This window comes from Morone saxatilis, unplaced genomic scaffold, assembly GCF_004916995.1.
Source record: "Morone saxatilis isolate NCDOM2014 unplaced genomic scaffold, NCSU_SB_2.0 Contig5, whole genome shotgun sequence".
Taxonomy (NCBI): domain Eukaryota; kingdom Metazoa; phylum Chordata; class Actinopteri; family Moronidae; genus Morone; species Morone saxatilis.
The window spans coordinates 16,920,618-16,934,371 of record NW_023340095.1 but is presented as its reverse complement, the minus strand read 5'-3'; the positions used below and the strand labels follow the sequence as shown (position 1 = coordinate 16,934,371).

General features: G+C 39.3%; 2 protein-coding genes across 2 annotated transcripts in view; both read left to right on the top strand.

Moving 5' to 3' along the window:
- Positions 1 to 667: 667 nt before the first annotated feature.
- LOC118339525 (immunoglobulin-like domain-containing receptor 1) lies at positions 668 to 8,835 on the top strand. Its single transcript, XM_035677211.1, has 8 exons — positions 668 to 716; positions 2,909 to 3,079; positions 4,546 to 4,695; positions 5,075 to 5,194; positions 5,310 to 5,456; positions 5,776 to 5,901; positions 6,378 to 7,270; positions 8,074 to 8,835. Exons 1-8 carry the CDS (start codon positions 668 to 670, stop codon positions 8,110 to 8,112), a joined length of 1,695 nt encoding a protein of 564 aa, XP_035533104.1. The 3' UTR covers positions 8,113 to 8,835.
- Positions 8,836 to 10,145: 1,310 nt separating this feature from the next.
- Positions 10,146 to 13,754, top strand: part of me3 (malic enzyme 3, NADP(+)-dependent, mitochondrial) — an 11,286-nt gene continuing 7,677 nt past the window's right edge. The window contains exons 1-2 of the mRNA XM_035677210.1: positions 10,146 to 10,288; positions 10,708 to 10,928. Coding sequence (XP_035533103.1) covers positions 10,713 to 10,928 — 216 coding nt within the window. The 5' untranslated portion in view covers positions 10,146 to 10,288; positions 10,708 to 10,712. The remainder of the gene's footprint in view (positions 10,289 to 10,707; positions 10,929 to 13,754) is intronic.

The following is a 13,754-nucleotide window of genomic DNA, read 5'->3' as shown; positions in this document are numbered from 1 at the left end:
GTATTTTACTCATATTGAATTTTGACAAAGTGAATGAATGAATGTGACACCAGTTCATTTCACTCACAATGTGAGTTTAATAATGTGTAATTTATTTGCATTATAAAGTGTTTTTCAATGACAATCCATACAGTTGAGAATTACAATTTCAGATATATTAATACGATTTATCTCCAACTGTACAGAAGAAGACAAATGAATGTGATATTAGGAGTTAAATTTAAGGTCTTGTGTATATTAAGTTAGAAAGTTATCTGAGAAAATGACAGATGAGGCATGAATTGATAACTGGAGGAAACACCCCTCTGTTGCTCTCTTTAGGACATTTTGACCCTCCAGCTCTTCCTCCTTGTTGCACCTGTCAGAGGGGGCGGGGTCAGTGATGTCACCTGAAACTGGGGGGAGGACGATCCGCCTCCGACAACACCGACAACACAGGCTCTCTGTGGGAAAGTTGCTCCTCAGCGCGGCTGTAAACACTCGTCTCTTCCCCTCAGAAGATCAACAGGTCCGGACCAACATGTCGTCCTAACAGAACAGTGGGATTACTATGCAGAGCAGCGGCCGCGTTCCGTTTCTCTACACATATTCCGGATTTTGGGTGGATTTTGAATCTCCTACAGGATAGAGCGACTGAAGCTTCCGCGGAAGGATATAGAGCAACGAGATGGGAAATCTAATACTGATGGCGCTGCTGCTGGTTCACCTGCCGACAGGTGAGGCTTTAAAGGCCTCACAGTAAACACATCTGTTGCCTGATGTTTGTACTTTATACTCATGTCATCTGGTTTTTATGTTTATAGCAGGAATTTAAAGTGAATCCACTCAGGCAAACAGTGGAAACTAACAGGAGGATGTGTAGCCTACAGGTTAATTATCGACAGGTGTAAACAGGACAAGGCCGACTTCTGTCACGTGACTTCACGCTATGGGTCGTTTGTTCTAACATTAAAGCGTCCTAACTGTGGAAAGTGCAGAATACAATATTAAATCAATATTACATCAGTATTACATTAGAGTTCGTTATTAGATCAAACCTCCATAAAAAACAAGATATCAGAGTTGTGCTGTAAATATTTATTATTTTTATTAACTAGTTAATCTGCTGTTGAGAAGAAAGATATTGGCAATTAATCGACCAGTTGAAAACGGAAAGCTAATTTAAATATTATAATAATTATAAACATTATTTAACGTCGTTTATGAAGCAATTAAAGCTGCTTCTTACCATTTTATATCCTATAGGATCTATATGGTTTATAAACTAGAGCACAGACTGATATCATTAAATGTCTCTTTTTGTCCAAAACCCAAAGATTCCTTTTAATTTTACTTTCACTTACTCACTTCACTCACAAATGTTTATACAAAGAAAATCAGGAATTGTTCACATTTGATAGTTGCAGGTTAATTTTCCTTCAGTTGACAGAAAAATAATACATAGAATAATTGATAATCATAATAATAGTTGCTACCTTAATCTGCACAATACTTTGAATAATTGAATAATTTATTGTTCTGTGTGAACTTTTCAAAATTACAGTTATAAATCCAAGTACTATCCAGACAAGAAAAGCAATAAATGTTCATATTTGAGAGGCTAAAACCTGCAAATTGGCATTGGACAGATAAATTAATCGACTAATTGTCTCACTGAATACTGATCACATGTTAGTTTTACAATGTCTGTGAACAATGAAAAAGCCTAAAGATTTAACTATTTAAGTATTTTTATCTACTTCTAAAGTTGTGGAAACAATTTAATAGTATTTTGTTTGGAAAATGATGAGTTTTTGTAAGAAAACCTGCAGGTCAGTTTTCTAATATTATTTGGTGACAGTGTCATATTGTTTATATATGGTTCATAGAATATGGTCCCAGGTTTTATTTGAAGTATAATCTGGTTTAGAGCTGAAACGATTCATCGACTAATCAATCAGTAGATTAACAGAAAATGTGTCTGCAACATTTCTGAACATTAATTAATCATTTAAATCAATTATGAAGCAAAAATACCATTTTCTGGTACTTGGATTTGCTGCGTTACATTGTAAATTAGATTGGATTATCTAAACTTGGGTAGCGTACTTGGCATTTTGTTGAATGAACGATTGATCAATTACTTGGAAAATATACCATATCAGCCACATAGGAAACTATCAATAAAGATAAAATCATTAATTAAATTAAATAGACCTTCATTAAATTATCGCACATATCACAAACTAAAATACACACTGCTGGTTGTTTTACTAGTTGTTTAACAGAAGATTAATACTGTGACTCAAATGGTCAATTTTAAAGCAACCCCCCCCCAAAATTCACTGGTTCAAATGTCCTCTGTCAGGGATTGTTAAAATAAAATAATCTATTTGAAGATATTCTTAAACTAGCAAATAGTGACGACATTCTTTCCTCTTTTCTGACATTTAAGGATCAAACCATCAGTTTCTTAAGAGAATAACTGGCAGATAAATCAAAATAATAATAATTTTGTTTTATTTCTGGACATAAATCTACTGTGAACACTTGTCAGATGGTTACTGACAAACATCTCAATCAGGGTTTTGGACTTCATATTCAAAGAGAAACTTTGACCTTAAATCTGAACTGATCCTGTTCTCAGTTAGCAGAGGTTGTCTGTCGTTAGCTTGTTTTCTGCATTGCTGATCGTGAGTGACAGCTGTTATTGCTTCTTATGATATAATGCACTCTCAAAGACTTGTGGAGAAAACTGTTAACCAGTCTGGTCAGATTCTTATCAATCCAGCATCCAAGAGCAAACACACTGCACTGAAGAGGTTTTTTTAGTCGTAAGTTACAATTAGAATAATGTGCCAATGCGTTCTGCTGCTTTACATTTTATCTTCCATCTTATTTCCTCCTCAATTTTTTCTGTTTGTATCAGAGCTGCTGTCCATCCAGGTGATTGTTCCAGAGACGGAGAGGAGGACGACTCTGTTTGCCTCCGTGATTCTGCGCTGTGACTACTCAACGTCAGCCAACCCTCAGGATGTCCTGGTCACCTGGAGGTTCAAGTCCTTCTGTAAAGACCCAGTGCTGGAGTTGTACTCCACAGGTGAGGCTGCAGCTGGAAGGAGAGCGTGGTTTTAATGTGCAATAATGTAGCTGAAACAAAGCATGTGCTGGAAGAATAGTGGCGTACATAAAAACTGGCAGGGACTTTCACAGAGATGGTGAACAACTTCTTCATCTCTGATCTCTTCATATTGTCATAGTAGAAGAATAACTAATAACAGTTTAATTGACTTTGTGAGTGGATGTTTGTTTTTTTTACATTGTTCTCACAGTATTATAACACTAATTTGCAATTGCAAATATGTTTTAACAGAGACTTAATTTTTTTAATCAACATAATAAGGAAATGTTTTAATGAACATATCCGTCACAAAATGTTCACAGACCTTCATTTCAGCTGTTTTCCCCATAATATCTGCTTTTGTGATACAATATCTGATTGGAAAGGCTGTTTGACCGAGGTAGCGGTACAGTTGAGGGCCTTTTGGGTGGTTGAACAGTCACTGAGATAACTTTATGCGCTCAGTTGTCAAAAAAATGGAGCTTTATTCAGTTTTAACCCATGACCTTCTTCTTCATATTTGTTCAGCTTTGAGCAGTGTTTACATTTGATTGTACATTTCCAATCAGAGATAGTCCCAGAAAGACTGGCTTTTCATTTGTTACACCAAAATGCACCAAAATAACAAACTGCAGTTGACCATATAGAAATATTATAGAAATGATCTTGTTGATTTTGATGTTTTACATTCCAAAAACTGAATTTGAACTGAACTTTAATTTCCTATTTTCCAGCACACACAGACATAATACAGACAACCCAATCTAATGCTCACAGCATGTACCATTGTTTATTGTTTTGACACCATACATTGATAAATTTTAAAGCCCTAAAAGGTTTAAACAAGCAGGAGGAAGAAATATTGCAAAGAGGAAATCTTTGATTTTTGTTGAGTATCTTAAATGCATGCATGTTTGCATCTAACTTACAAACTCTAAACACCAAGAGAGATTTTAGGATTTGTTTGTTTTATCAGTAATGCAGTTTTTGGAGTCATAAACTGTAAAGGTTTATTTGTAAAAGTAAAAAGTGCAAGAAAACAGCAGAAAGACACAATTTTTGTCCTAAATAATACAGAGCAAATACTTGAACTGCATTATAATAACTACCCGTCATGGTAAAGAGCAGCACCCTCACTTTAAAATAGCAGTATTTTGTAATATCACAATAAAGAAAAATATGTTATAATAGCGTCATTAAGCCTGATCCTGGTGCGTTAGTGTGGTTTATATTTTATTGGCTAATGGCTCTCGAATAATTATTCAGTGACTTAAGCTTCATTATCCTGCTGGCAGCATGTTGGCAAACTGAAAATCTGGTTATTATTCACAAAGATAAATTAGTCAGAGTGCCACAGTTAGGAAGGTTTGAGTGGTATGAGGTAGACTGATCAAGAAGAAAAAGAATATTTCATAAATTCAACACTTTTTATCCTATTTTTTAAGCCTATCAGGCCGCTCTGCAGCTGGGTCAGGACCCCTCCAATGATTGCCCGGACAGCCAGCGCACAATCCGCACTGTGATCCAGAAGAGGGGCATTAATGAGCCCATCCTGGGTGCAGACTACAGAGAACGCAAAATTACCATTCAAAACAGTGAGTTTGATCCCATCATAATGACTTACAATCATACTCACTCCACTGGTTCGTGATCTAATTTGAAGATGTCTTACAGAAATGAAGTAAAGTTCATATACTTTTGCTAATTGGTTAAGATGGAGTTGTGAAGGTACTGTATGTTAACAAAAAGTATTTTCAGTGCTTTACTTTATATAACTGGAGAAGCTATATTGCCTGAAGTGAGACACTAGCAAACACACAGTGTATATATAGAGCAAATAAAAGAAACTAAAACCAAATATTCAAATGCTTTTGTCTTGAACTTTTTTTTGCTTAAATCATATTTGCATCCATTTAAACCTAATATTCTTGTCTGATCTTATTTTTAAGTAATGCTAATGTTACTCGTCAACAGAGGCTGACCTGGTCATCACTGAGGTGATGTGGTGGGATAACGGCGTTTATTTCTGCAACATTGATGCTGCTGGTGACACGACAGGGGACTCGGATCGTGAAGTCAAACTCATCGTGTACCGTAAGTTTCCTCTGTTCAGGTTGTGGCACAACAAGGTCACATAGAGCCCAAAAAGACTTTCTTTTTTGAAGTTTTGAAATATGAGTAATGAGATGTGTCTTCTTCCTTGTTTCAGACTGGCTGACAGTCCTGTTAATCATCCTCGGTGTTCTCCTGCTCATCATGCTCTTCTGCATCTGTTGCTGTCAGTGCTGCCCGCAGAAGTGCTGCTGCTACGTTCGCTGCCCGTGTTGTCCACAGACATGTTGCTGCCCGGAAAAAGGTCGATACTCTTTATGAAACCATAAACTACATCACATGTTACAGCCCCGATCCAAGTTAGTCTCCTGCGCTACCTGTTGCGATGCCTCAATTGGAGGTATCTGTTCATACCGAGTACCTGGATCATGTTTGAGCAGCTGTAAAACAACAATTGGCTTTTTTTTTCATGGAAGACATGTTGACATGTCACAGTAGGAAAATCACAGGTGCAAATAATAAAATTAATGATGGCTGAATTTAATTTATCTGCTTCAGTCAAGTACTGATATCACTGAGCACAGCCACACAAACCTCTGACTTCATCTTTGCTCTGATTCCAGCTGTGATGCAGCACCGGATGCTGCGAGACGCTCAGAAGGCGATGGCTCCTTGGATGAATGGTCAACCCATTTACGCTCCCATTAGCTCCAATGCCTCCTCCCAGGGTGTTCCCATACTGTATTCAGGTGAGTGACACAAAAGACTTATCTTTGATGCTTTATTGAATGCTTGGTTGATCACTCTCGCCCAGACCCAAGGGCGTATGTTTGGTTTGGATCAACAAGTGGAGGACACAATGAAATAAAACTGATAACCGTGTAGCCTGAGAGACAAAACCCAGGGTATAAGTTTATAAACACTGCTCCTTTTTTTTTTTTAAATCTGGATTTTGGCAGTTGGACCTTAAAGATCCTGTTAAAAGGAATTTAATCAGTAAATCAAACTGTAAAAGTATTGGAGTTAAATTTAAATGAATGATAATGTTTCTCCTTCTCTGCTGGATGTGTGAATACCATATGAAGCTTTTTTGCTGAAGTTCTACATATTTAAGATGAAGATGTTGAAGACTTTGTCTCTGCAGTTTGTTTCTGCTGCCTCCAAGTGGCCAAAAGTCAGTTGTAGGTTTTTCACATCTCTTTTTTTTTTTTAACTCTTGTTCCAGGCTCGTACTCGGACTACCCTGTCAAACAAAACTTTGCCATGGCTCCCATGCAGCTGTCACCCATGGCCCTACAGCAGCAGCCCCCTCCTCATCCACACCATGGTAACGGCAGCGTGCGGGGCAGCACTCATGGCACCGGACAGGTGTTGGACTACCTGGAGAACCAGGTGAGGGGGATGGATATGGCGGCGCCTCAAATGGCTCATTACGCTGTCCAAAACAGGCCTCAATTCCAGCCTCAATTCCAGCCTCAATTCCAGCCAGGTCCTCCCGCAGTGCCCTACACACCGGGGCCACCGAGTATGTTGTCAGCCCTGGATGAGATGGGGGTGAAAGGGGTGGAGAGAAGGGTGATAACCCTGCCTCCTATTATCCAGCGTGTCCCCAGTTTTTCCTCACGCAGGGGGCCTGGAGCTGGAGATGGACCCAGAGGTGGTCAGAGGTTATCCAGCCAGTCCAGTGGGAGTGCAAACCACTCTGGAGGAGGTCTCCCCCGCAACAGTCGTGGCTATAGAGACGTCTCTCCACCCAGACGGGGGATCCTGCGGGATTACAGCGATGACTCCGACTGGGAGAACAGACGAGGAAGAGTGTCACACAGGGGTTCAAGGAACGAGCGAGAAGGCTCGGCCAGGAGGAGCGGAGCTGGATCCAGGCGGCGTACTCATAGTCGAGATAACCTGATGGAGGAGCTGCACAGCAGAGCAGCTCGGAGGAAGAGGAGCTATTCACCTCCTCAACATCGCAAAGGATCCTGGAGCTCAGATGAAGAGGACAGCAGCGGAAGGAAAAGTGGTAAAGGGAAGGATTGGCCAGAGATGCCCCCCAGCTACTTCTCCATAGAGAACCAACCTGAACACAGTAACGGCCGGAGGAACTACAACCCCCTTTCTGTAAGACCTCACACAAATACTAACGCACACCCTCAACCAATGGTCTTATGAAAATCACCCTCTTTGTGCCACTGTCCTTTTTTTGTTTAGCCTTGACTTCTTTCTTTGATCACTTTCATCTCTCTCTCCCTCCTTTCCTGTCACTCGTCAGCTGTCACTGTCAATGAAAAGGCAATAAAATATTATAAAAAAATGAAAACATGTTCCCAGTCGATGAATTGCTTTGACTTTGATGATCCCCTGACTTTTCTTTTAGCTCCATCATGAGGACTAGACCTTTTTCACAGCAGCCGTTTTGACATGAAATAGTAGGGTAAACACAGCTGCTACCAATGATAGTAATTAAGTCTCCGTTGCATTCAGGTCAAACAGAGTCAGGGTGCTGCTGTTGAGCTTGTTGGCTCACTGGAAAGGCCCTGCTACACTCAATGGAATTAAACCTTTATACGTATCATTGTTAACACCTGTGTTTACCCTATTGTTTCATGTCAAAATGGTTGCTTGCTGGTTTGCTTGCATCAAAATTTTAATGTCACTAATCAGCCTCAACTGTACTTTGTGTTTAGTGCTAATTAGAAAATGTTAACATGCTGAACTACAATAATAAACATGGTCAACATTATACTTGCTAACATTGTCATTGTGAGCATATTAGCTGAAAGTAGAGCTTCACAGAGCTGCTAGCATTACTCTCTTATTCTTGAGTACTTTCTTTCATCACTTTTTGATCCGTTCTTCGGTATATTGAATCGTCATATCTTCCTCTTTAACTTAACCTCGCCTCCGTCACTTTTCTCTCTTAGGATAGAAGTTCCCGTAGCAGCCCCAGCGTAGTCATCTGAAGCATTTCTGTCTTTTTTCACCTTTTCCTGAACGTTTCCAGAACAGTGCTGATGAAGACCGACAGTAGGTACATTCATCTGTTCAATCAGCGTACAACGATGTTTGATAGCGAGTCCTAAAAATGTACAAGATGTACTGTATACCTTTACTCTGTATGCACTGTTTGTAATTTGTAATGTAATGAAATATGATTTTTATATATGAAGTAAAGCTGTTGAGGCTATAAACTGCAGATCACATGCAGTTTTATAAAGCCTCTTGTTATTTAGACGATGTAATGAGTGTGAGCTTGTATTCAATGATGTACTTTGTATGTGTGTGGTTTCCTTCTGGTGATGGATAAAATAATCCTAATTGATGTTTATGAAGTAAGTGTTTAACAAGAAGATTGTTGGATATTGTGAGATATTGTAGGTTATTTAGATGTATCATTGTGAACATGTTGTGAGTGTTATTATTTTTTTTAATAATTTCTTATTTTTGCATAATTTCTTTTACTTTTTGAACTGTTTTTTTTATCTTTATCTGAAGTGACACTGTTAGACAGTAAGAGCAATAAAAAGTATGATACATGTATTAGAAAATGGACGGAGTTAGTGGACAGAAGATTTTATGTAACATGTAATTGTGATTTTCATTAATGTTTGTTTTTGTTACAAACATGAGTAGAGATGTATTGTGAGTAAATGTGTATGTTTTAAATAAACCTTTTTAGATACAACTAATGTAAAGTGAATAATTTTAGTACTTATAAATTACATATAAGATCTGACGCTGTTTGTAAAACTGGATTACCAACTGGGCAAAGTGGCACTCCTGAGGCCCCAGACTTCCAGGGGTAACTTGTGGCACTTGTCTTGTAAAGGAGCCTAATGTCCAAATGTAGTTTATAAAACCATAATTAGTTTATAATTTCCATTTGAAACCATATGAGGTGACGTATTACAAACTGTGAGAACATAAAATCCAAGACTTTAAATAATAATCTGAATCTGTAAGATAGGACGATAAGAATGAGGCATTTCTGCTAGGATCAATGGGGAAAGGTGTACTCAATATATAGATCGATCAATATATTAATAATCATGTTTGATTTATGTTTTATGTTTCATGTACATAAATTAAGTTAACAGTATATTAAAATAATGACAGTGAGCTTGATTGTTTTGTACATTTGGTGGAAAGTATGTGATAAAGGAACACATATCCAGTCTATCCAGTCTATCCAGTCAACAATCTTGCTATAAAACAAATCACAAAGGTTATTATGTTTAGTTTTTGTTGGAATCCTTTTAGAAATATGTTGATTTAATCTTTATGGTCATTTTGCTGTCTGTAGTTGGTGGTGCTGTTTAATTGTTTAATTTAGTATTCAGTATTTCTGTAATATTCATGTGGCTCTGTGCAGAAATACAGTGAAGCTGCCCTTCATAGTGTGCTGTATGCACTGTACTTGATAAGATCTGGGAGGCAACAGGAGGGCCAACAGCTACAATTTGCCTCAGGGGCTAAAAAACAGGTTGAACCAGGAATTACTGCACCACAACAACCAAATCTCAGTACAGTCTGTCTGACACCGGTGTGTCCAGCAGGGGGGACCAGAGGGAACTCATATGATCTGCAGTGTACAGTGTGATTTGACTTCAGTGGTGTTTGTGTCAGTGCATGACTAAGAGTTGAAAAATGTCAGCTCTTCTGGGTTTTTTTTTTTGTGCAGATGTGGATTTTATGAAACCATTTAAACCATATTCAAGCCATTAAATGTATATTATATACAGTATTACCAATGCAAAGCAATTAACAGCACAATTTCAAGTTATTAGACAGTATGAGATCTGTTCAACAAAGGGGGAACTGTGTTTTGAGAGCAGATGTTGAAGCTGAAGATGGAGCCTGTGTGTTTACTGAATCACAGGAGGAGGAGGTGAGGGAGGAGGAGGAGGAGGAGGGACCCAGACCTCCTCTGAACCCTCCATGCTGCAGTCTGATTGGTGGCTGCGGTGCTCCGGAGAGGCTGACCGACCGACTGGGGGAAGTGAGACTGTCAATGTTTGAAGGATCCTGGATGATCAGCTGTCGGTCCTCCCCAACATCCACTGAGAGCAGCCATCGGTAGCAGGAGCACACAGAGTAAACAACACACCGGCAGCTTCACGTCGCTTTTTTTTTTTAAAGGTAAGGCTGACTGGATATTAGCTACCCGCTAGTTAGCATTAGCAGCTGCGCAGATTGTCCCATAAAGAAAAACACTAATTATCATAAAAGCAGCGCACAGCTAACAGTAGCTAGCTGAGCTGGTGCAGAGACACACAGCAGCAGTTTCACATAAACACAGTGAACACATCGGCTGTATCATTTATAAACTATCGTTATATTTATTATGTGTATATATATAATGTATTCACAGAGCTGTATCACCTGTTGTGTACCATTGTGTGACATGTAAAGGTTACTGTTTGAGCAGCTTGTTTACAGGAGGACTCTCAGTATTATTAACTCTGTGTTATTCTCGGTATGTCGGCCGGTTGTAGCTCGTTTTCCTTCTGCTCTGGAAGGTGACTTGTGTTGTGTTTTTGCTGTCTGGTTGTCTGCAGGCAGCATGAACTCCCTCCCGGGTAGAGCCGCTCTGTCTCTGTGCAGGCGCACCGCAGCGGGCGGAGTGAGGGTGTTCGCCGGGTCCCCGGGTCTCCTTGCCGGGGGACTGACGGCCTCTCTCCGGGCTGTGCGGGTCTGCCACTCCGGGACGAACCGCAAGGGCAGCGTCAGCACCAAGAAGAGGGGCTACGACATCACCAGAAACCCACACCTCAACAAGGTGAGACCACTGTTTTTACTTCAGGTAAAGGTGAGCATGTGAGCTCACCTGTGATTCACCAACATGTGAGGACATTATGATTCATATGAACACAGCAGATATTTACTTTTTTTCTATTTTGCATTTTAGAACTGCAACGACTATTTTAACTATTCACCAATTAATGAAATAATCAATAATATTTTGGTCTGTGAGATGTCAGCAAATTGAGACAAATCTTCACTACAAGTATCCAGTGTGTCCATAACCCAAAGATATTACATTTATTATCATTGAAAGACCAAGAAAACCTGAACATATTTACATTCACACCAGCAAATTCTTGGTATTTTAGCTTACAAACACTTTGATAATAATTAATCAATTATCAAAACAGATTAATTTGATGTTGTTTGACATCGTGTCCTCACACTTGTACTTGTACTATAAATGACCTAGTTCACCGATGATGTCTGGCACATGTCCTCACAGTTTATCTGTAGATCAGCATCTATGCTGCTCTGCTACATTTTCTTTCTTTTTTATTCTTAAAGTAGCTTTCTTGAGTATACAGAGGTATTTAAGACTGGAGACACAGACCTGATGGTAATGTAGTGCTCTATGAGACGTTATATATAAAAACACTAGGAGGAGCTTTAACAGAGTCATACTAATTATGTCATTACCATAGGTTAAGACTAATTAATGCATCCTTGAACAAATATAACACTCAATATTCATGTTTTTACATCAATATGAAATGTGTCTTAAAGCAACATTTTCTCTGCGTGGGGGGACCTGTGTCTACAGATAACATGACGCCCTGCATACCATGTTGTATGATGGTGGAAACAGAGAATACCATCTAAGAACCACATGGTACATTAATGACATAGCTCCTATCTGACTGAGATAGCTGAGTGGTTAAACCCCCACCTCTGGAGCTATGAGTGGTCTCCCTGTAGATCCCTCTAATGTGTCTGTCCCACTCTTCCTCTGTCTGCTTAAAAGTCCTAATAAAGCTTAAACATAAGAATAATAGACTTAATGTGATAATGTGAATTAAGATAATCCTAACCTATTTTATAGTTTGTTTCCCCCAAAACATTAATTTCAGTGTGACGCTGCAAATGCAGAGAATAATTACTTGTATTTGTTTCAGAGTTTGATAGAAAACAAAATGCAGTTTGCAAACATAGTACAGTTGCACTGACAGTGAGACCCAGCCGTGGTTTTACTGTATTTATTTCCCCAGATTCACTGTAAACATGGACTCCTTTTTGTTGCTTTGCTAGCTTTACAGTATGTGTGCAGCAGGACAGATACTGACACTTTAGCTGAGTTTATTGCTTTGATTTAGGTTGATAGGAGGTCAGTCACAGCTCCTTCCTCTGCTGATGCCCAGTCAGCAGTTACAGGCGGACTCTGAGGTCAGTTTAGTGGAAACAGTCAGCAAGTTAAGCCCTACTTAGATAAAAAAAAAAAAAAAAATCTTTTTATGTTCTTGGTGTGTTTGAACATTTTATTCAACCAACACAACAACAACAATTAATTGATTATGTTTTTAAACTTAATTTTTCCACTACATTTAGACTATCCAGTGACAGAGTAAGTGCCTGCTCCATTCTTTGGTGCGATACTGGTTGACACCGATGTATTATCTGTATTTATTGAGGAGGAACAGATTTCTGTCTCTATTCTCTGACCTCTTTCTTTCTGCCAACCTGCCAAACTGACTCCATTGAACCCTCAAATGTCAAACAAAATCAGCTCATAACCATATACATTAATCTTCTTCTCTTTGATGATGCTGATTCTCTCTGATAAAGTTTGGATTGGTGTCATTACAAAGATAAATGTTATAGCCGTTTATACCTCTCACACTTAGTTTCATTCTCTGCTTGTCGGCCTGTGTGCTGACAGATAGCATGTAGGCTAGCTTAATTACAGTCAGTGGTCAGGAGTGTCACCTTAATGGGTTTACATTAGTGCCTCTTTACCCACTCACTCGCTATTAACTCTGTTAATCTGTGACTTTTCTCTTTGTCCCTGTTCACAGTCACGCACTCACGTTTGTTATCCGCATCTACATTTAAAAAGATGTTAGATTAGTTTTTTAAAGTTTGCCCTGCACAATGACATTCTCTCTCCCCTCGTCTAGTTTTAACCTGCTTTGTACTGAAGGCACTGGTGTATTAAAGTATCTCCTTTTAGTGACCTCTGCCTATACAGTACAGTGTTGTTCAGCTGTCGCCATCAAAATACTCTTCAATGGAAAAGCATGCCTCTTGTGGAACAACTGTAAATATTGGAAGCTGACAGTACTATTGGCAACCAGACATCAAATCCACTCTCACATTTCACCCTCGACTCCCACAGGAATGATTTACTGGGACAACGGGTGTGTTCAGAAAACTTCACAGACCCACGGTAAAATCAAACTGACCCTAGAAGGCTGGTTTGTTCCCCATGTAGGTCAGTGTTTCCTCTGCCGCGCAAGAATCAAGAGGAAACAGCGAGAGCGATAAAGCAGAGACGAGGAAAGAGAAGTCGAGCTGCCAGGGGAGTGAGTTCAGGCTCCCACACTATTGGACAGAATAAATAGATTAAACCTCACACTACCCTCCAATCGCTCTTTGGGAAGCCAGCCAATGCCGAGACCGAGGAGCAGCAGCACTAACCATAACCAGAAGGCAGAGGGGCATAAGACTGCTTACCAGAATAAAAGCATGGCCTCAAGTTGTTCACTGCTCTAAGTTATCTAAACAATTGTAGGACTTCATTGTGGCCTCATTTTGTTTACCAGTGTTTCCATACAAACAGGGCAACTAATTCATAGTTTGGAGA

Coding starts and splice junctions, on each gene's coding strand:
- LOC118339525 (XM_035677211.1), top strand. CDS start 668: ATGGGAAATCTAATACTGATGGCGCTGCTGCTGGTTCACCTGCCGACA. Junction 717..2,908: donor GCTGGTTCACCTGCCGACAG/GTGAGGCTTTAA, acceptor TGTTTGTATCAG/AGCTGCTGTCCATCCAGGTG. Junction 4,696..5,074: donor CAAAATTACCATTCAAAACA/GTGAGTTTGATC, acceptor ACTCGTCAACAG/AGGCTGACCTGGTCATCACT.